Source organism: Ruditapes philippinarum, unplaced genomic scaffold (genome assembly GCF_026571515.1).
Source record: "Ruditapes philippinarum isolate M1 unplaced genomic scaffold, ASM2657151v2 ctg2786_1_1_1_1, whole genome shotgun sequence".
Lineage (NCBI taxonomy): Eukaryota > Metazoa > Mollusca > Bivalvia > Venerida > Veneridae > Ruditapes > Ruditapes philippinarum.
The window spans coordinates 2,695-24,021 of record NW_026852317.1 but is presented as its reverse complement, the minus strand read 5'-3'; the positions used below and the strand labels follow the sequence as shown (position 1 = coordinate 24,021).

At 31.9% G+C, this 21,327-nt stretch overlaps 3 protein-coding genes across 3 annotated transcripts; all 3 read left to right on the top strand.

Moving 5' to 3' along the window:
* Positions 1-1,702: 1,702 nt before the first annotated feature.
* Positions 1,703-4,777, top strand: LOC132756576 (invertebrate-type lysozyme-like). Its single transcript, XM_060747685.1, has 4 exons — positions 1,703-2,070; positions 2,884-2,972; positions 3,475-3,595; positions 4,505-4,777. Exons 1-4 carry the CDS (start codon positions 1,941-1,943, stop codon positions 4,711-4,713), a joined length of 549 nt encoding a protein of 182 aa, XP_060603668.1. The 5' UTR covers positions 1,703-1,940; the 3' UTR covers positions 4,714-4,777.
* Positions 4,778-13,837: 9,060 nt separating this feature from the next.
* LOC132756584 (heat shock 70 kDa protein 12B-like) lies at positions 13,838-20,192 on the top strand. Its single transcript, XM_060747693.1, has 5 exons — positions 13,838-14,807; positions 16,927-17,246; positions 17,868-18,086; positions 18,692-18,827; positions 18,927-20,192. The coding sequence occupies exons 2-5, from the start codon at positions 16,932-16,934 to the stop codon at positions 19,130-19,132; spliced, it is 876 nt and encodes a 291-aa protein (XP_060603676.1). The 5' UTR covers positions 13,838-14,807; positions 16,927-16,931; the 3' UTR covers positions 19,133-20,192.
* On the top strand, positions 19,254-20,171 carry LOC132756611 (heat shock 70 kDa protein 12B-like). The gene has a single exon (XM_060747733.1). The coding sequence runs from the start codon at positions 19,254-19,256 to the stop codon at positions 20,169-20,171; it is 918 nt and encodes a 305-aa protein (XP_060603716.1).
* Positions 20,193-21,327: the final 1,135 nt, after the last annotated feature.

Sequence of the window (21,327 nt, the reverse complement as noted above, 5' to 3'; positions counted from 1 at the left end):
TTCTTTATTCTCGAACCATTAAACTGATATTTTCTTTTATTTATGATAATACAATCATATTTCTATCCGGCGACTTGATGCTTTAGCATCAAAATCTCTACTTGTTGATGTTTGTGTTGTTATATTTAAGATGTTCAGTATCTTATAATTCTGATAGAATGATTATATACATGTATTCTACAGAAAGTTGTATATAGATGAGACTGGAATTAATAAATTTATTATTTTTGATTAAATTAAAAATTCTGGATCATTGTCTTTTGTGATAACTTTCCCTATAATTTAAAAACTATTTATTATTATGCATTCGTTTTCAATTAAACATTTGTGTACGTCAAGGAAAAAGTATTTTAAAAAAAACATTAAGTTTGCTTACAGTAAATATTTCATGTTGTGACAAAGTGACATTATACCAATTTTTCATTGTTAGGTTGAACTGCATTAGATACATTTTTCATCTTAAAAGATGATGCTACAAAATTCAGTGATAAGGATAATATATAAGATAAGATAAGTTTTATTTTAAGTCGGCAAGTTTTCAACATTACAACATAAGCTCTAGGAGCTTTTATAACCGACTGTAAATAACATAAAGCATAAGATAAACAAAGATAAAACAGCTACAATAAAAAATAATTACACATGATATATATACATCACATGCATAAAATAGACCTTTTAGGATATATTTATAATAACGAATTATATGCTAAAAAACTAAAAATGATAGTTTACCCAAATCTACATCACTAGCAATGTCTAGTTTCTAAAAATTTGCTTAAAGTTCAATAATATACCGAGTAAACAATTAAAAATTTAATGAATTATTTAAATAAATAAATAAATAAAAATACTAAAAAAAATAAAAAAAACATACATTTTTTATATATAATTTAAATATGAAAGACTATGGGTTATCAGACTACACAAAGACAGAAGGTATTAAACATGTAAGTCATTAGTTGAACTCATTTAACAGCTAGCTTGAGTCATGCTGGAAAAGATAAGCAAAAAACAACAAAACAAAAAGCAAAATCAAAACAAAAGATCACAAAATAAAGCAACATCCTATCTAGAAACTAAATGATAATATTAACATAAGCAGGGAAGAATAGCAAAAACACATTTAAAGCAAGCAAGAAAATAAAACTGAAGAAGCTAAATGATAAATGTGACCCAAAAGAAAATGTTCATACCCAAAAAAATAAATAAAAAGTGGAGTAAATCAAGATATAGAAGTTAGCTGCGAGCAATATATTTACACTGTTTACCATTCCAGAAAGTGTCTTAAATAAAAAAGCTTGTCTCACTCTTTTTATCAATTGCACGTTACCCATAGATCATGAAGAATATTTAAAGAAATGTTTGTGTGTCACGTGAGTTATTGAATCAAATCATATTTTGCGACGAAGAATACAAAATTGAAAACAATTATAAATATTGCAATGTTTTGTTGTTTTTTTTTAATTTACCTGTGCACTCACCATTTTGAAATTAATGTACATAGTGTCACTTTAATTGAATGACTTGTGTATCTTCCCTTAATATATTGTAGCAAATATTAAACAATAATTGTTAGTTAACAATGTCTGAGGATATAACCATATATTGTTTTACTATTTCATTCATAATATTCGTACTTTCTTGAAGTATTCATTTAGATTATCTTAGATATGTTTTCCCTAAATCTAAAATATAAGTGAATAAGACGACACCTATTGAACCGCCTTTAACATCCTTGTCATACATTGGTGACAAAGATATGCAATTTCCTTATTGTATTCTATCAATGAAAATTGATCTTGTAAACTTAAAGTCCAGGCTTTAGGACTTCCTTATTTCATAAAATTCGCTCAATAACGTTATATATGTAGTTTTTTAACAGATTTAAGATTTTTTTAAAAGGGATTACTCAGACACAGTGAGTTTCAGGCACAACAATGGCGGATTTTAAACACGTGACCCTGCTATGTCTGGTCTGTCTTGTTATATTTTGTACAATGGAAACCTGTTTAGCAAACATTGAAGACAAAATCGTACCAGGAACAGAGTTTATACATCAAAATTCAAGTAAGAACAATCATACATTTTTCTTACACAAAACAGATTATTTCTCTTTTTTGTATATCTATATTCATTATCTGACAACTATATTTAAGAACGGCATGTTTATTGTATTTAACCAGTTACATTGGAAAAGGCAAGTGTGGACGTTGCCAGTTAACCGTGAATAAGAAGACTTTATTAGAAAGACAAATCTCCACTTAGATTATCATATACATTTGTATCTTAAATATTACCGTTTTGGACAAATCTTAACTTAACTGTTTTATCATTCAAGTTGGTAAGTGAACTTTTTAGTTGACAGGGGTATTTGTGTTGTATATCGAGCATGTTTAGAGGTGGTGGTGAGAAGACTAAATGTGATCTAATGTTATCACATTATGTTGAGGACAATTGTTTTAAACTATATAAGTTACGTGTCATATGAACTACAAAAATATTACAGAGACATCCTATAATTATGAGAGGCAATAATAGAACTCGGTGAATTAAAGATAGTTTTGAGTTTTATTATCAGCTGGATGTTTAGAAACAATATCTTCAAATGGTAGTTTTATTGTGTAGTAATTACATTTTACAGTCAACTATCAATGAAGGATATTGTATTAACTTGTTCGGTAACTTCTATTAACACTTAAATGTGTGAAATGTGAGATGTACCAAGCAATATAAGAATTAACAGAAAATTATTTTTTTGAATTTACTAATGCAATTTAAAAGCAACATACATAACGAGTATTATTGTCATTATTATTTTACTATTACTATTATTATCATTATTATTATTATTATTGTTGTTGTTGTTGTTGTTATTATTAGATGGATCAAAAACGCAGGAAAGAAGAGTGGAAAATTACAGTTTTGCTCCTGGAATGGTGTCTGTCGATTGTCTCCGCTGTCTATGTCTGGTTTGTACAAGCAGGATATTTACATTTCGCGAAGTTTCACTTCATCTATCCATTTCATTCTTAGCCATTTACATTTGAATAACATCGTTTTCATACTTAGCCACTTATATTAGATTAACATCAATTTCATATTTATCCATTTACATTTTGATTAACATCATTTAAAATGTTATGGAAAGTCAATTATTTTTCATGTTAATTAATCATTATAGATAATATATCTTCGTTTTAACGTTAACTTTACATAATTTTGTATCATCCGAGATTTGCATGGCTTGGTCTATTTAAAATCCAAGATTTAGATAGAGTTCATTCTACAATAAAACTTAGATGGTGGAAATCATGGGATTCTTCTTTAGCATATCAAAATAGAAAATCGAAATGTAACACGGATTAATTGATGAAGGCACGTTTTGAATTAAATGGTACACGACCGGCACCATAAAATCAGTTCAAATGGTTGTAGTTTTAAAGTTTTAAAGATTTTAATTTAATTCTTTAGGAGTTGTCAAACTGTGAACCGGTTGGGTGTAAAATATTTGGTATATCATTACATTGTGGCTACTTCCGTCTATCACAAGCCCAGTGGAAAGACTGTAAGACTCTTCCTGGTGTACATTTGGGTAAGTAACTTTCATTTCTAAAGGAATTTCTTACAAGATAATGCAGTATCATCTACCTATATCTGTTTCTACATTTTCTTGTTTTACTCCTATTTTATGCAGTAATTGTACCCCGCCATTTCACAGGATAAAAAGGAAATCTAGAAATGGGCTCCGTCTTGTGTCAGTCTGTCTGTCCGTCCATCTCACTTAAGTCTTTTGTGTCCGGTCCATATCTAAGCCATTCGTCAAAGAAATTTGAAACAGCTTTGCACAAATATTTATTTATATAATAAGATGATGTGTCATGCGTGACATCCATACCCCTATTTCCAAGGTCAAAGACACACTTTGTCTTTGAAGATCAACAGTGTTTGTTGGATAGTATATGTCGTGTCTGGTCTATACCTTTCTCATCCATCAAAGGATTTTGAAAATACTTGGCACTAATGTTCACAATATCGAGACAAAGTGTCGTGCATAACAGACAGACGCCTACCTCCAATGTCAAGGTCACAATTGTCGAATAGTAAACGTACAATATGTTCCATAGAAATATTTTCCGATTCCAGTGGTATAAATATTTTTCAAATGTAGCTCTTGTACACTTGCTTATATGCCTGTAGAAATCGTGACAACTTTGTTCCAGGAAATATTGCAGCATTGCGAAATGTCTGCAAACATAACGGGAGATCTACAATGGAACGTTTCAAACCCTAGGAAACGGCAAATTTATCTGAAACTTGGTAAAAGTTTCTGTTTCAGATATTGAAAGATATAAGAAAAATAAGCAACGATCTAATATACCGTAACCAAATGTCAAACCTGGATGCAAGAACATTGCCCTTAGAATAATGTTAATTTTCTTTGTTTTTCTTTTGAATTAATTTTGAGAGATGTTTCATTTAAAACTTATGTTTTCTATTCCAGGCTGGAAGGAATGTTCTAACAACATTACATGTGCATCACAGTGTATTCAGAATTATATGCAAATGTATTTAAAGAAATACCGCTGTGAACTCACGTGCGAGGGGGTGTCACGTGATTATTACGGCGGTCCAAACGGTTGTAACAACCCGAGAACAATAGAATCCTGGTATGCTCTGCAAGAAGTCCCCGGATGTAAAGGCGTCAAATAATTGACAATGAATTTATCAATGTATGAACACAAATTTATTGACTAAATATATTTAATCCAACCCACTCTGAACTTGTTAATGGATTTTCCCTGCTTTAGAATTTCGATTTTACAATGCAAGACCTGAGCTTCATATAGAATAGAATATTTGCCTACACTGATGACGAAGGTTTAATCACCTTGGTTCTAGTCAACGAAATGTTGAATAAAACTCACTCAGTAATAGGTTTTCTTTATACTCAAATCATTAGAGAATAATTCTTACGTTGAGTTATATTTAAGATGAACGTTATTGAATAATGTACAATAATGTTTGAAAGTTGTCAAAATAAAAGTAATGTTAAGCACTCTAAAAACCATTTTCATACACAGTCTAACAAATTTAAGGATTAAGTTGCCTATACTATTAACCTATTAACACGTGATCATGAATATAACAATCAGAATTAATATGACAAATTTAAATACCCGACCGAATCCAATTTTGTATAATATTAAACGTTTAATTGTGTAAGTTTTTACTTCAAGAAAATACTTAACAGTTACCACATACAATGGATGGCCCTAATTCCCTATATAGAGCTACACTACCGGGTGATAATTTTACATTTACATTTTTTGGGTAACATTTCAAATGTTCCCTTTTAATGTCTTTGTGTTTAGTAAACCCGAAAGTTCAGAAGAGGAACTTAAAATTTAGATAACAAATGAATCAAATAAATAAGCATTGTATTTTGGTGAAATCAATGTCCTTAGTGTATTTCATTAATTTTATAGCCATCTAACCTTGTTGTAATCCATAAATAATACCATATCGTCTCAGTATAAATTAGCACTTTGGAACATGTCCAGCGCGATAATTTTATATTACAAAATATCCTGTAGATGTCCCATATGATGTCACATGTTTCAATGAAATATTCATTAACGAGATCATCTCTCCCACCTGCCTTGCCTCATTTCAAACACCTTATTAACATCGCGCACTTCATCAGTCGTAATTACAGAATCTAAATCCGCGAAAATAGAATCAGCATAACAAAACCGATTATCGCAGTAATTCTCGCTATCTGGATGAGTTGTAGTGTTAATGCTATCTGATAAGTTCTTAAAATAGTCATGAAATTCTTGCACATATATATTTTCGTTAAGTTGAATTTTTTTATTAAAAGTATATCCAAAAATCACATGACCTTTTCCTTTAAAGCTCTTCAATTTCTCTCGTCTGCATCAGTTTACACCTATTCCGTTAACTTTTATCAAATATTTATATTGCTTTTTTAACATTAACTGGATTCTAATTTCATTTGCCTTCACTTCAATAAATAATCGTAATGTTTCTATACTCAGCACGTGTCATCAAGCAAATCCTACTTCTTCATCAGTTTCATAGTATCAAATTGTATGTTTTATTTTCTAATCGGCTATATCCATATGATTGTGTGAAAGTGATTTCTAATTTTTGGAATTCTTTTCGCTTTAAAGTCTCTTTAAAACAAAATAATTCCACCACTATTCCGGTGTGCTTTTTTGTGTTGCAATTTGCAATAGAAATTGTGTACCTCACATCCTTTGAATTTTATATTACTATGATTCTAGCAGAAAAAAAAGATATCTTAGTTAGATACAATTAATATATTACAGAAGTTTTAATCCTCTTCTTTCTCTTTAGATAAGCCATTACAATTCTATACGGCAATTGAAACTACACCTTCTTCAATCTAATATATTTTCTTAAGTAAATTGTAGGATATATAAAAGATCTATATAACTAAAACATTGAAAGCATTTAACTCGTACTTACTTCCCTTTCATTACAAATTTGATAAACCAATTTAAAATGATACCATTAATGAAGTTGTCAGATGGATCAAACTTATAAGCTTCTTCAAACATCTGGTTACTATTATTCGCAATATTTCATCAAAACATATTTGTTTTATTAACATATCTCGTCATGTTGAAAAAAAAAATGTATTTCGTCAAAGGTTTGAGGCAAAATGTCAGGAACGTGTACGTCAATTAATCCATTGTTATCGAACTAAGGTCGTCTTTTGCAGCCATTCGTTTGAAGTAAAGATGGTGGATCTACTTAAAGAGAAGACCTACTTATGATTCCCGGAAAGATTATATGACAGAAAGTTCTAATTTGTTTATAAAACTGATGTCTATCAAAAAAAAGATTATTTTATGGTGTACATTATTACCCAAATATATACGGGTGACATTCGTTCAAACGTAAATACTATTTCATATAGTAAGCCGCAGTACACCCCCGAAGAAGAACTTTATCTTCCTTCGTCGGCTTTTTGTGAATTTCCGAAGAAGCTGAACTAATGTCCTTCTTCACATTCGACTGTAAATTTCGACGAAGGAGAAAAAATGGCGTTCTTCTCCTTCGACGTTTTTCTTTCTCCGATGAAGACAAACAATTGGTTTTCTTCTTCTTCTCCGACGCTTCTTTTTTCTCCGACGAAGAAGAACTAATTGTAAGTATGAATAAGTGGTTTTAATTACCGAAGAAGAAAAACTTGCGATGTTCTTTTCCTCCCGCCTTTTATTCAACGTGAAACAAAAGTTGCAGCCTTTTGTTCTTCTTCGTCGGCGATTTTATACAAGTTTCCTTCTCCTTCTTTTTGTGAAATTCCGGAGAAGAAGAAAACACCGCGAGGTATCGTCAAGAACTTTACTTCGGGAGATTTTCTATATTGCCAATTGAAATAAAAATCCATTTTTATTAATTTTTTAGAAATGACAAACTTGTCTTTAAGAATGTTTTACTAATGGATTTGAGCAAGCTGGATGTTAAACAGACTGAATTTGCAGTTAGGTGTCGTAAATGTTGAAAAATGTAAACAAAGTAGTATTTTGACATCTAAACAAAATGCTTGTTATCCCCCGCCGAAAAGGCGGCGAGGGATATAGAAATATCTCCGTCCGTCCGTCCGACCTTCCGTCCGTCGACATTTTTGTCCGGAGCATATCTCTAAAAGTATTTGAGTAATCAACTTGAAACTTCATAGGTGGATAGACCTCATTGAGGAGGAGTGCATTGCACAAGAATGATAACTCTACCCTGCATAATTTTTGAGTTATTGCCCTTTGTTATTTTTCAAAATTGATTTTTGTACAGAGCATAACTCCAAAAGCCAATGAGATATCAACATGAAACTTCATAGGTGCATAGATCTCACGCAGGAGGTGTGCAGTGGACAAGAATAATAACTCTACCTTTCATAATTTTAGAGTTATTGCCTTTTGTTATTTTTCATACCTAATTTTTCACCCGAGTGGAGCATAACTCAAAAGTGTTTGAGATGTCAACATGAAATGTCATAGGTGGATAGATTTTATTGAGGAGGAATGCTGTGCGCAAGAATGATAACTCTTCCTTTTATAATTTTTGAGTTATTTCCCTTTGTTATTTTTCATACTTAATTTTTCAATTCATTTTTTTTTCTCATTTGAGGTATCAACTTGAAACTTCATAGGTGGATAGATTTTACTGAGGAGGGATGCAGCACACATTAATGATAACCTACCCTGCATTATTTTTCAGTTATTGCCCTTTGTTATTTTCAGCCATCAGTAATGACATAGGTTTCAAATCTGTAATCACTATAGCCATCAGTTTTCATTACCAAAAGACCTCTAAAATGGAATTATTCTGCTGTACTACATATACATTCTTCCAATGAGCAAACACATTCGGCGGGGGATGGCCATGTTGACATGGCTCTTGTTCACTACAATTATACCACTTGCCAACAAAGCAAGAGGAGCAGAGGTAGGCAAACGAATATTGTTTTATACATCTGTAACAAATTAACAAAAAGAAAACTTTTTTTTAGATATAAATTTCTGAGGCATAATTGACATTTTATTACCAAAGAAGACCTATTGATTTCTGACGAAGAATGATATTGCGAAGCATAGTTTAATCAATGTGCTGAAGGCACTGCTGTTGGAACGTACTTGATGTAGGTGTGACACAAGCTCAAAATAATCATTTTTGACTAAAAATGTAAGGTGCACAATTAAGTCACACTGTGTTAATGGATGAATCATTTATTCTATGTAATATTTGGGTCAATGTAGGTCCATCACATACTCAATGTGTATAGAGTTTTTTTTAAACTTTTATATGCAGATGATATTGTGTTAATTGCAAAATGAAACAGAGTTAGAAAATATGTTATCATTTTAAATGATTAGTATTCTTAAATGATAAGTGTATTGCAAATGGAATGTTTGTCAATGCTACAAAAAGTAATATTGTGCATTTTAAAGTGTGGTAATTTTGTTACAGATTATTCTAGCAAGTATTTTGTTACGGAACATCTTGAATACAATATCACTACAAAAACAATAGCACCAAGTGATGGTCGTGTCTTGGGGCTTGTCATTGCTAAATGCAAAAGTAAAGTTGGCTTATAGTGTAAATGTTAACCAAATTGTATTATTCATATGTACCTCCTTTTTATCTCTTATGGGGCAACTATTAGTCGTTCTCTTATATTGCAGCAATACAACACATAGCAATGAGATTCTACCTTGGCTCTTGTAAATATACACCAAATAGGAGTTATGAGTTGGAATCCCCCATTATTGTAGACCAGTGGATAGCAATATGTAATCACTGGTACCGTTGTCATTATTATGATTCTGGTAGAATCAATAAGAAAAAAATGATTGGGCTTTATTTAAAGGTAGTAATAGATGTAAAAATTGGCAATTGATGGTAAAGGATAAGTTAGTTTCTTATTATTTAGCATAATATATTCAACTACCTTTTTATTTCTAGTGTCTGAAATGACAAATGCTTTTATGGATACTCATATCCTGCAAAGAGAACCTGTATTGATCGAGTGTCAGGTGCTAGTGGCACCGGCCGTAATAAATAAAAGACATACAAACTTTAAAGAACTTGTTATGAGGTTGAAACATATTGTTAATTACCATAACCATATGCACATAGATCTGTATTAGCAAAATTGGACTGTATTTTATATCAGTTTGATTATGACTTACCGTCTTTTTATTCCATTAATACCCTTTCCTATATTATTTGTTTAATAAAACTTAACATATATAACAGCACATACTAATCCAATAATATGTATCTAAGCACATAAGATTGCCACATCATCGTTGTTTGTGCCGTGTGGAGGCCCGTAAATTCAGTCAGAGGTGCTATATTCCCGATCCTTTATGACTGTTCAGCACGACATTATTTTTCTTGTTCTTTCAGTTTAACTATTTGACATATTCTACTTTGGTAGGTTCTAATTTTCCTACTTGAATAATGTTGAATCACACTTAGCATATGTTGCTTGCTTTTGAACCTAGGCTTTTGACGTTTTTATCTGTAATATGCAGGCTTCATAACCTCTGATACCTTTTCAAAATTCCAGTTTGTTTAGTTCCGCCCATTGTTTTCTCGTTTAGGGCACACGCTTTTTATTACTTAGGGACCAGTACACCGCTTTCATGGAATGGCACAGAAGTGTCACATTAAAGTAACCGTCGTTTGAATACATCTGCGGATGTTTTTAAATTCAAAATTTTACAATTTCATGTTTAAATTTTGAATTCTGCTTTAGCCGGTGCTATGGGCTTGGACGGTAGTTTTTACTTGACAGTACCGTTCATGAACAGGCTCAATCAAACCGACCCTGCAGCCTACATAAGTCAAATATATGCCGGCTCACAAGTATGCACCATAGATTGATAAATTTCAACAATAAAAATTAATTCGTACACAGTAAAATCTCAAATAAAAACAATGTAGATTTCCTATGGCGTTTGTTGTTTTTAGCAAATATTTTCTTAAGAAATGGTTATGGCCTAATTATACATACAGAAAAACAGTATTGCAAGACCTATAAATATATTATTTGTTATAAACAATAGCTTGCTAATTGGCAATAAAAGTATGTTTCTTAATTCATGGTTTAAAGCCGGTGTATATTATACCGGAAATATGTTTGATATTCTTACCGTGCTTTTCTTTCATTAGAAGATTTTAATAACATATTCAGGCTAAATGCAAACTTTTTAAAATGATAAATAAAATGATGACAAAATTCAATTTAAGTATGAATGACGTAAAGAAAACTTGTGGCCTTATTTAAAAAAAACATAATTATAAACAATGAGGGATGAAAACAGACTTACAATTAATTGAATACTGATAACACACAACCAACAATTAAAGTAACCTGGATGCAAAGGCTAAAGAAAGCAAATGGAAAGAAATATAAGAAATGCCATTTAAAATAACAAAAGATTCTAGGTTACAGTGACTTTCAAATGAGGATCAAAGAATAATTGGCACAGAATATTATAATTACTAATAAATTATAAAATAGATAAATACAGAATCCCTAAAGAAAGCCCAACACGGCAAAATTGAAAATGTTGCAGGCTCGGTTTGATTGAGCCTGTTCATGGACGGTACTGGAAAGTGCAAGTCACCGTCCACGCCCCCTAGCACTGGCTTAAGCAGAATTCAACATTTAAACGTGAAATAGTAAAATTTTGAATTTAGAAACATCCGCAGATGTGTTCATACGGCGGTTATCATGGAACCTTCAATGTGACACTTCCGTGCCATTCCATGAAAAGCGGCGTATGGTCCCCAAGTAATAAAAAGCGTGTGCCCTAAACGAGAAAACAATGGGCGAAACTAAATAAAATGGAATTTTGAAAGGGAATCAGAGGTTATGAAGTCTGCGTATCACAGATAAGACGTCAAAAGACAAATTTAAAAAGAAGGTAACATATCCTAAGGGTGATTCAACATTATTCAAGTAGGAATATTGGAACCACCCAACTAGAAAATGCCGAAAAGTTGAAACTAAAAATACCACAAGCACAACAATAATGTCGTGCTGAACGATCTTCAAGGATCGAAAATATAACATCATTGATTAAATGTACGGGGAGACTTTTTACAGCCGCCACACGGCACAAATAACACGGATGTGATCATAAAATAGATAAATACAGAATCTTTAAAGAAAGCCCAAAAATCTATGATAATCCTTTTTGTACCTTTCGTAAAAATGAAAACGAAACTATTGAACATTTGTTGTGGTAATGAAATTTTGTAAAGGGCATCATTGATATCTATTTCAAAACAAAAAAGAACATTTTTCCATCATTAACTGCAGATGAAATGATTTTTGGCTTTACTTATGAAAATCCTCTATCAGAACTGTAATTTTCTTTCAATTTATTTTAAGATGTACATTTATCAATGTAAAATGCAAAAGAGTATTCCTTCAGGTGTAGGAGCTAAAATATATAACATATTGTTACAACATTGAAAAAGAGACTGAAATGATGAATAAGAACGTATAAATATCAATAATCGAAAATTATTATTATTATTATTATTATTATTATTTTCTCCATATATGCAGACTTAATTTTTTACTCTATATTTACCTATACCAAATCTACACGTCGAACTTTTTTATTTTTACCCCGCTTAAAATGACTTTAGAGATAAGAAAATGACTTAAAAGGTGATCTAATATGGCCGATAACAATATTAAAAGCGCAGACTACAGTGAGAGTGTGCAGATGAATGGGTGTAAAATATAAGAATGTTTAATTTTCTCATTATGGTTATGTTCTTTTTTCTACTTTGAATACTTTTATAGCTGTTATATAATTATATCATTCTAAATACATTGCCAATGTCTATCTATCTGATAAATAAAATGAAAATATTAGTTATAAATATTTTTGACAGTAGTTAAAATATATTCGTAAACAGGCTATTGATCATATCCTTATGTAATATACAGTATAATTTCATTTCTATTTGCGGTCAGTTACATCAGAGAATTCAACCGCTATAAATTATTGTAGGATTGGAACAGGAAATGCCATAACGAACATATCTTGTATGTAGTCAGTCTAAAACAAGGGTGTGTGCGTTGTTATTATTATAGTAGACGAACATTGACAATGTACGTACAATGTTGTGACCGCTAAGATATTTCAATGGATAAATCTATGATTTAACTAAGTCTGAAACTGCTATAAAACTGTTAGAAACACATTGTTTTGAGATTGTTTTGCTACATTTTGAATTTATTTTTTTCTGGGTAGTTATATTATCAACTTTATGTCTTCCTGATCTACATATAAGCTTCTGCTTTCTGTCTATCTATCTGTCTTATTTTGTATTGATTTTTAAACATGCTGCTTGCTAAGAATCAATTTCGTTTACAGTTGGATACCCTGCTGTTTGCTTCTTTATTATGACGATATTAGTCCATTGTTAATTCATACCTGAAGGATTTAACATTTAAGTCATTACGCTTGTTTTCTACTTGTATATTTAGAGAGCTATTTGCATATAACTTAAGCTGTTGACCTCCATGTTCATTTATAAAAATTATTTATCTCAACTCAAGCTTCAATGAAACTTTGGGCGACTGTGTGAAACTTATTAACGCTAGTGTCAAATGAGGATGCTTGGCATAATGGTAAATTCTTGATTAAAATTAAAACATGAACTGAGAAGGGTACTCTTTAACAATATGTTGTTTATTCTTCAGACTTTCATCTTGTATAGATGTTGTTTTTTTTTAAATATCTTTGTCTCACCCGTTTTGTGTAACACACTCACGGTTAATTAAAGATCCTGTAACACATTTTTCTATGGTTTTATATAATGATGCTCAAATTAAGATTTATCAATATTGTAAGTTCTAAAAAGCATTATTTATAAAGATATTACCGGATTTAATATTTCATGTAAATAAAGGGAGGATATTAGAAATTTGTTTTCTATAAATTCTAAGTCAAATTCTCCAATGAAAAATGAATGCATGTAATTTAATGATTACATTTGATATGTACAAATATTTGCAGTACATATTTTACATATTCTTCGATGTTTGAAAACTGTTGTATTAGCATTATTATATACATATATAATTTCATGCAAGTGTGGTATACAACTGCAATTACAAAACATACAGGATCTTTAATCTATAGATGCTTTGATTTATTTAACCTTTTTGTCAGTAACTCAATTGTCCTTTGATAAACGATTAAAAAGATGTTTATTCTTCGTATGCGTATTAATTCCATAACATGATGTTATATATTTTACAAATGTATAAGCCTTACTTCTTTAAACACTGACTACAGTGAACGTTTTTGGTCATTTGGAAATTTCACAAGGCATAAGGAGGGGAGGAGTGAAATTGTGTTCTAAAGATGACGTCATATCGTCGTAACGACCAATGAATGAAGTTCTAAATTCATACGCTACTCTATGGAAACAGTTACTGATGAATAGTCACTAATTTCCTTGAAAAAAATGATTGTTTAGGTAAACCATTTAAAATATGGTAGGAAAAAACATCTGACCTATGATTGCGGTTCATATGCACTAACGCAACGCCAGTTTCCTCTTAAAAGGTACCTGAAACAGGTTTTAACGGTTATAATACATTTATAGTTTGACAAATGTCTACAGTATATCAAATATATCAAAACAATAAAGTTAATATCGACGGAACACTAAAGTTGCCCTCAATACGGAAGTAGGTCGTATTCTCAAGAATGTTCTATAAAAGTAAATATATTCCTTGAAATGTGTGTTATATTCCTTGAAATATGCGGATAATGTAGATTTACTATAAACTATAGTTGTCGTGCAACGGACATAACTTTGAATAGAATCGTTGTTACTTTTGCACGAGCTGCTTTACTTTCACATTTTCACATGTCAACGTTACTGGATATACACGGTGATATACGTATAACTATAAAAAGAAAACAAAACACAAAATTTAAGGCGTATAATCAACGTTTAATGATTAAAACGTTCCTCTTGATCTTTAGTATAATGCCTAATCTACTTTTCAATGATAACATTCATATAATACACGCCATGTCTCTATTGGCACAAAAACTAAACAGTTCTACAAACAAAATCCAGGAAGTTGTTTCTATATTTAGGTTTTTGAGAATTCGAAATCTGCCCTGATATATTATTTGTATTGAATAATCCAGAGTTGAAATCATTGAACATTACTGCTGAAGACGATAGGTTTCGATTTTTATGTAAGTCAATTTTACTCTTTTTGAAATGTAATATAGATTTCTAATAACTTTGTAACTGTTTTTGCCTTTATAGAGGATAACTATACAAATATAACATGTATTAGTGAAGGTTGGGGTGTTTAATTGTAAGATCAAATGTTCGTAAACACAGCGTTCCCTTGTAAATTGGATGTAAAGTGGAAAGTTTATAAACAATGTATTTACCTTGTCGATAGATACTGTGGTGTCTTTCTTCTTTAACTCGGCGCTTTAACGAAAAGGAAATAAATCAGAAATGTGAATGAACGAGGAAGTTTTTTTATTGTGTTTACAATTGCGGTTAAACTGTCTGTTTTAACATGTTTTTAAAAAATAAAAATCCTATCTTTCCTTTCCTTATATTTATAATATTTTTGGAGAGTCTATATGCTTCATGTAATGGTTGGTAAAGTTTAATTTCGTTCTCCCTGGGGCTAGTTATATCAATCTCAAAATAACAGTAACAAACTTTATAAAGTAAAGTAAAAGGTTTACTTATACTGAATGGAATCTGTAACAAGAAATGTGGATGATCGGTAAAGCGTGATAATTCATTTATATTAATCAATTCAACGAGATGCATTCTCGAGAATCAGTTTACGTCTTACTTAAAGCGGCATACCTCTAGATTCATGTATTTACTTTTTAACCTCATATAGACCTGTTTTGAAGGCTTTTAACCCCCTCCCCCCCCCTTGGAACCAAAATGCCATTTTTGGACCCAAACACTTGTTTTCGTTTTGAGAAATGTTGTTAAAAAGTGATCACTTTTCTGGCGCGTTCCCTTTACAAAGGTAAACCAAGGGGGTGCCAGAATGGGCATGTGTCCCCATTTGCTTCTGGCTTTGAAGGGGATCAGCAGCCCTCATCGCGAAGAAGAAAGACTAAAATTTGGCCTCAGGTCGATCTTTAGGTAACGTGTAACCAACGCTGAAGAGCTTTTGACTCTATCTCAATCCATTGAGAAGTTGCAGCACTTTGAAATCAGTTTTAATAGAAAATCAACGCAAAATGGTGATTGTTTGGCAATTTTGAAATGTCTTTCCCGCTGCCTTGGTAACAGGAAAATTAAGATTGAGCATGATGGTCCAGTCAACATTTGTTCCAAATTTGATCATAATTGAAACATCTTCATAGATTCATAGCAGTTTTTACTTTTCAATGAAAACAGCCAATTTTCACAATATGCTCATGCAGTAAAAATACAGAAAGTAATTAACACACTGCAAACGGTACATTCAATCAACGTAAATTGTCAGAAAGAGGTAAAAATGTGCAATGAGCCATTAATGCGTCACTTAGTAGAAGTATGGTGATAAATACAGCAAAATCAGTCATTAATAGCACATAATCTGTAAACTTTTACTATACATGTAATCTTGAATACTTTTTTTTAATTCTTATAAAATAAATTGGTTCATCTGAAGGCATGCAGCTTTAAAACTGTAATTATGCAAAATGAGAAGCAAAAAGACAAACTTTTTTCTATTGAAGGGAGAAAATGCATTTATTGCACACAATTATTGACACAATTATTGACACTTGAAAACACTTGATAAAATGCCATTTCGGAGATCGTTATTTACTACATTGACTAGAATATAACAACATAAATTGAGGCAACAATAAAAATATTGTGTTTATGTCATTTATGACATGTATACATGAATGACTATTTTACAAAATGTATAATGGGCCGTTTAAAACAGTAAAATAACGTTTTATTTACATAATGATTAAACAATAGATGTAATGCTTATCACAGCCAATATACGTTATATAAATATGTACATAAGATGGTTCAAAAGCCTTATATAACTACATAAAATCACAAAAATGAAAACATTGCATAACATTTTGGACATGAGAAAATATGAAAATTACAAATATAAGTTATAATAAGCAAACGATGGTTGATGGTGATTAAATTTTGTGAATCAGTGTGTGTAATGTAAAAGATAATTTTATAATCAAAACAAGGGGAGTAACTAATATATTTTGTTACAGTATGCATCATTTATCTCAATTGGCAGAGACAAATGTATACATGTACAAAATTATAAAACTTGAGATTTTAAAAGTTTGTAATCTGATTTCATAGATGAAATGGCTTGTAAAGGTAAACACTCATCATCCCGTCATCTTTTGGTCGCAGCTTTTGACTTTGGAACAACATACAGTGGCTACGCTTTTTCCTTTCGCGACGATCCGATGAAAATACAAACAAATCAGGGGTGTAACGCTGGCAGCGAGAAGCTTATATCACTTAAAACATCCACATGCGTTCTTCTGAATCAACGTAAGGAGTTTGACTCGTTTGGGTTTGAGGCAGAGATCAGGTACTCTGATCTTGCCGAAGATAACAAACACCATGGCTGGATGCTATTTCGCAGGTTTAAGATGTTGCTTTATAATAATGAGGTAAATATATTTAAAGTTTACAATCTATCAAATTGCTCAATATCATCACTTTAAAAGTGACATTTTTTCTTTAGAAATGTTATGTTTATGTCCGTATCAGAACAGCTAATTGAAAAACTTATTAATATTACTTTTTATAAACATTTGTAGGAATAAATATGTTTTAATATTACCTCTGATTAAACCCGTTACTAGCTTTTAAAGCATAAAATATACAGTTTTTCCCTTAACCTCCCTTTAACATTGTGTTCGCCCCTTCCTCATCCCCAAACCTTTAATTTCCGTCCCATTTAATTACACCATGTAAGGTTCAAATTCATATTTTTTTCATATTTATTTTTTACTTGCATTTTTAAATAATTTACCACCCACAATTTTCCCTAACGCAGTTCCGCTTTTTCTTTTGCCGATCTTTTAAGCGGTAATTTGGCTGAATGTTGTCGGGGTATCTGGATCCCTTGTAGATGTCTGAACTATTTTGCAGAACACAATTTAAAACCTACATCTAATACTATGAAATAGAAACTAGGCATCGTTTATTAGTTATCTATACTATGTATGCTTTTGAAAGGGGAAAAGTATATTTGAATTATTTATAAAGATCCCTGTTTACATTTAAAGGGATTGAATAGATCATCAAAGGTAAAAGACATTAATGGGAAAGCTATGCCAGCAATGGAGATATTTTCTATGGCTATTAGATTTCTCCGAAATCATTTGCTAACAGCAATCAACAAACAGACAGTTGGTTTGAACGAGAAAGACATACAATATGTCGTTACAGTACCAGCTATTTGGAATGACAACGCAAAACAATTTATGAGAGAAGCTGCAATAATGGTACAAAACTTTGTTCTTTCGATCGCTTAGCCAAATATTCAAAGCATTAGGTTAATTATTCAGGAGTCCTCGTTCGATCTTCGGGCGAGATGAAATAACTCATTTACAATGCATCTTGGACATAGAGACAAACGATCTTTTGTTTCTCACCGCGGATTCAGAAATCTTGTAGGATTAGTAGTTAGTAGCTTATAGAGCACTTTGTAAATACTGGTTTGTTGTTAGGCCGACCCGACCGTCAATATGACAAAACATGTGTCAATAATTTGTGTAATTTTAACACGTTGCTTTATGGTGAAAAACATGTTTGGTGCTGTTTCGTTTTGAATGTGAAATAGCAGTTATACACATTATTTAATAACTTAGCAGCTTTTGCGTAATATCTTAAATGTAACATATCGTTTACATGTACCTCAGAGATATTTTATACTCTATAGGAAGGAGGTCATGAAAGCAAACATAGGTCATGAAAGCAAACATAAAGAGAAAAAACATTTGGTCTAATGACTATTGAGAAAATACATTTGCAATAATTATCTGACGAAACATTTTTCATTTGTAGTTGATTAAGATTATTTCTGACATATATTTGCATTAATCATCAGGCAGGACTGGATTCAACACGTTTGAAACTTTCTCTTGAACCCGAGGCGGCCTCGATTTGGTGTCAAATGGTATCAACTGATCTTAAGAAGTCTGTGTCTGATGTCGGATGCCAGTACATGGTCGTTGACTTACGAGGTAAAACATCTGTTATTTTTTCTTCGTAAATGAGAGAACATAACTTTCTTAAATAGCTTTGAATAGTGTATGCTATATGCTTTAACATATATATTTTAGGAGGAACAGCGGACATATCAGTCCATGAAAAGAAAGCAGATGGCTCTCTTAAAGAAATTCACAAAGCAAGCGGTGGTCCTTGGGGTGGTACTGCTGTCGACAAGAACTATTTTGACTGGCTGACAAATCTTTTTGGAGAAAGGACGATGGAGAGGTTTAAAAAGGAACAAATGGCTGACTACTTTGATGTCCAAGTGATAATTTGAAATAAAGAAACGCAATATAACAACAAATTCACAGGGGAAAATCACATTCAGAGTGTCTGCTTCGCTCAGAGAAATATATAGAGAGGTCGAAAATTCTGACTTAAAAGGGAAAGTCAGAGATATGGGTTTAGCTGACAAAGTTACATTCTCAAGCGATAAACTGCGACTTGACGTATCGATTGTTCGAGGTTGGTTTGAAGCCCCATTAAACGAAATAGTTGCCCATGTTAAACATCTCCTTGTTGAAAGAAAAATGAAGTATGTGCAGAGAATATTACTCGTTGGTGGGTTTGGGGAATGCCAGCTTGTTCACGAGGAAATGAAAAGAAATATTCCGAACAAAACCATTATAATACCCAATGAGGCTGGTCTTGCTGTACTTAAAGGAGCGGTTCGGTTCGGACATATGCCTAATGTTGTGTCTTCCAGAGTAATGAAGTATACATATGGCGTTTCAGTAGTGAGAATCAATGTTAAAGAATCACTTCCTGATTCTGATAACGAGGACAATTATTCATTAACAAACAATTGTTCAGAGAGTGACGACTCTAGCGATATTTCATTCAATGATCTCGAAGCCGTATACAGCTCGGGGTCAGATGATGACTTCAACGAATTTGATTTTGGTATGAGGTTCGGCAGAAGTCAGCGCTGTCGCGACGGCGGTAGCCAAGGTGATAACCAGTCGACTGCGGATAAAGAGTCAGATGAAAATGTTATTCATAACGTTTTTGACAAGTTTGTTGAAGTAGGAGATGGACATCCTGTTGGTCACGAAGTACGTAGAGTTTATATTCCAACGAATCCTCGTATGGCGGAGATATCCGTTTATTGTACCAGCGATCCCTATCCACAGTTTGTTACTGACCCAGGTTGCGAACAGCTTGGCGTTCTGTCAATAGAATTCCCAGACGGAGAAACCTGTGAAGACAACAAAAATGAGGTTACATTGATATTTGGTGATACGGAGCTTGTTGTTAAAGCGAAAATCTTACGCACGGGGCTTGAATTTTTCACAAAGATTGACTGTCTTAAATAAAGATACTGGCTGTATATGATACAAGCATTTCGCGCAAGCACATTCTGCGTAGGTAAGAAAGCACTACCGAAAGAATACATTTTATCAGTATTTCTGCATTAACGCATTCAGGGTCTTTCAAAGTTGAAAGACCTTGAATGTTGAATTTGATTCTGACGAAGTGTGCGATTAAATTGTAACAGTTATAATATACCGTCTCTTTTGTTAAAAGCGGTCTAGTAAATCACTTAGCGATCGATTAACAGATATATTTACCGACCTGTTTTTGTTCGATTGTGCTCTTTACAAAAGAAAATGTGTTAAATCGAGAAATTGGTGAGCATAAGATTAAGCATTGCATAATGATTACCGTATATCCCGTAACACAGGAATGTTGAAGTAATTAAGAAACTGTGCAAAATTAACACTGAATTGTGAAAGATTAAGGGGAAATGATTGCTTCGAAAAGGTAAAGGTTAAAATTTTATTTGAATAACAATAGATTTAACCACAAACATTGACATGTGCCATTTTATTAACACATATGTTGTGGTGAAATCATTATTGTATTCACTAATCTGATAATAGTTTTCCTGGGGATATGTGGACACAATTAAAAAGTGTAACATTTTAAACGTATCACAAGTACTTTTTGCTGGCTGTTTCTGTGTATTGTGAAAACTATTTTCTGCAAATAAACTTATTATTAACCAATCGGAGCATCCCGGCTATTATTCATAATAACCTCGAACTCAATACGTTTACCATGTGGTTTTAAATGTAAACATCAACAGAATGTATATATTTAACATCTAAAGAAAAATAAACGTCTATTTCGGTAAACTATGATTGAAAATATGTCTGACAATAAAAAAAATGCTTTCTGTTATACAATTATAACCAAATCCGAGTTTATGTCAACAGGTAGACATTTTGTACTTTCGGTTCCTATAAGTGATCCGATGTTTGGCGGAAAGGGCCGAAAAGTTGGACAAGTCTACTTCCTGTTATCGTTGAAATATATAGCCTCTCGAGAAGGGTAAAATGATCGGAAAATTACACGTGCGTGTATGACAGGGTACCCATTGAACTGTATAGGCTTGCAAGACAGCGTACATTGATTCCGTTTATATACTATGATCTTTGTTTTATTAATATATTACCATTATCATATATG